This window comes from Charadrius vociferus, unplaced genomic scaffold (genome assembly GCF_000708025.1).
Source record: "Charadrius vociferus isolate BGI_N301 unplaced genomic scaffold, ASM70802v2 scaffold504, whole genome shotgun sequence".
Taxonomy (NCBI): Eukaryota; Metazoa; Chordata; class Aves; order Charadriiformes; family Charadriidae; genus Charadrius; species Charadrius vociferus.
In genome coordinates, this window is record NW_009647946.1 from 17,669 (window position 1) to 18,363 (window position 695).

The 695-nt window shown below is 57.3% G+C and overlaps 1 protein-coding gene across 1 annotated transcript in view; it reads right to left on the reverse strand.

Annotated features, from left to right (window-relative positions):
* Positions 1-695, reverse strand: part of LOC104284893 (hydroperoxide isomerase ALOXE3-like) — a 14,573-nt gene that overhangs the window by 10,864 nt on the left and 3,014 nt on the right. The window contains exons 2-3 of the mRNA XM_009883272.1: positions 497-689; positions 25-120 (exon numbers count right to left, since the gene is read on the reverse strand). Coding sequence (XP_009881574.1) covers positions 25-120; positions 497-689 — 289 coding nt within the window. The remainder of the gene's footprint in view (positions 1-24; positions 121-496; positions 690-695) is intronic.

Here is a 695-nt window from a genome sequence, read left to right on the forward strand (position 1 = left end):
GTCGTGGGGGCCCTCCACCCCTACATCCCCGCTCTCCCTGGTAGGCCTCCTGCCGCGCCTTCAGCTCCTGCTGCCGGTGCTTCTTGAGGATCTCCAATTTATCATCCGCCGCTTTCTTCCCTGGAGAAGGGGAGAAGAAAGTGGGGTGAAGGTTGGACAACTCCAACGAGGAGAAAGTGAGGTGAAGGTTGGAGAACCCCAATGAGAAGAAAAGTGAGGTGAAGGTTGGAGAACTGCGATGAGAAGAAAGTGGGGTGAAGGTTGGACAACTCCGATGAGAAGAAAGTGGGGTGAAGGTTGGAGAACCCCAACGAGCAGAAAGTGAGGTGAAGGTTGGACAACCGCAATGAGGAGAAAGTGGGGTGAAGGTTGGACAACTCCATTGAGAAGAAAGTGGGGTGAAGGTTGGACAACTGAGATGAGAACAAAGTGGGGTGAAGGTTGGAGAACCCCAACGAGCAGAAGAGGATGGGATGGAGGTGGGATGAGGTCTTACCGGAACCTTCTCGGACCTCCACGGTGGTGGTGCCCTCCAACCACTGGTAGCAGGGGAAGCGGTAGAGGGCTCCGTCGGGGGCGGTGACGGCGACGGCGTCGCAGAACCAGGCGTCCTCCAAGAAGAGCTTCTGCTTGTGAAGCTTCAGGAGAAGGACGGGGCCCAGGTCCTCCTCGCAGTGCACCCGTAGGGACTGCTC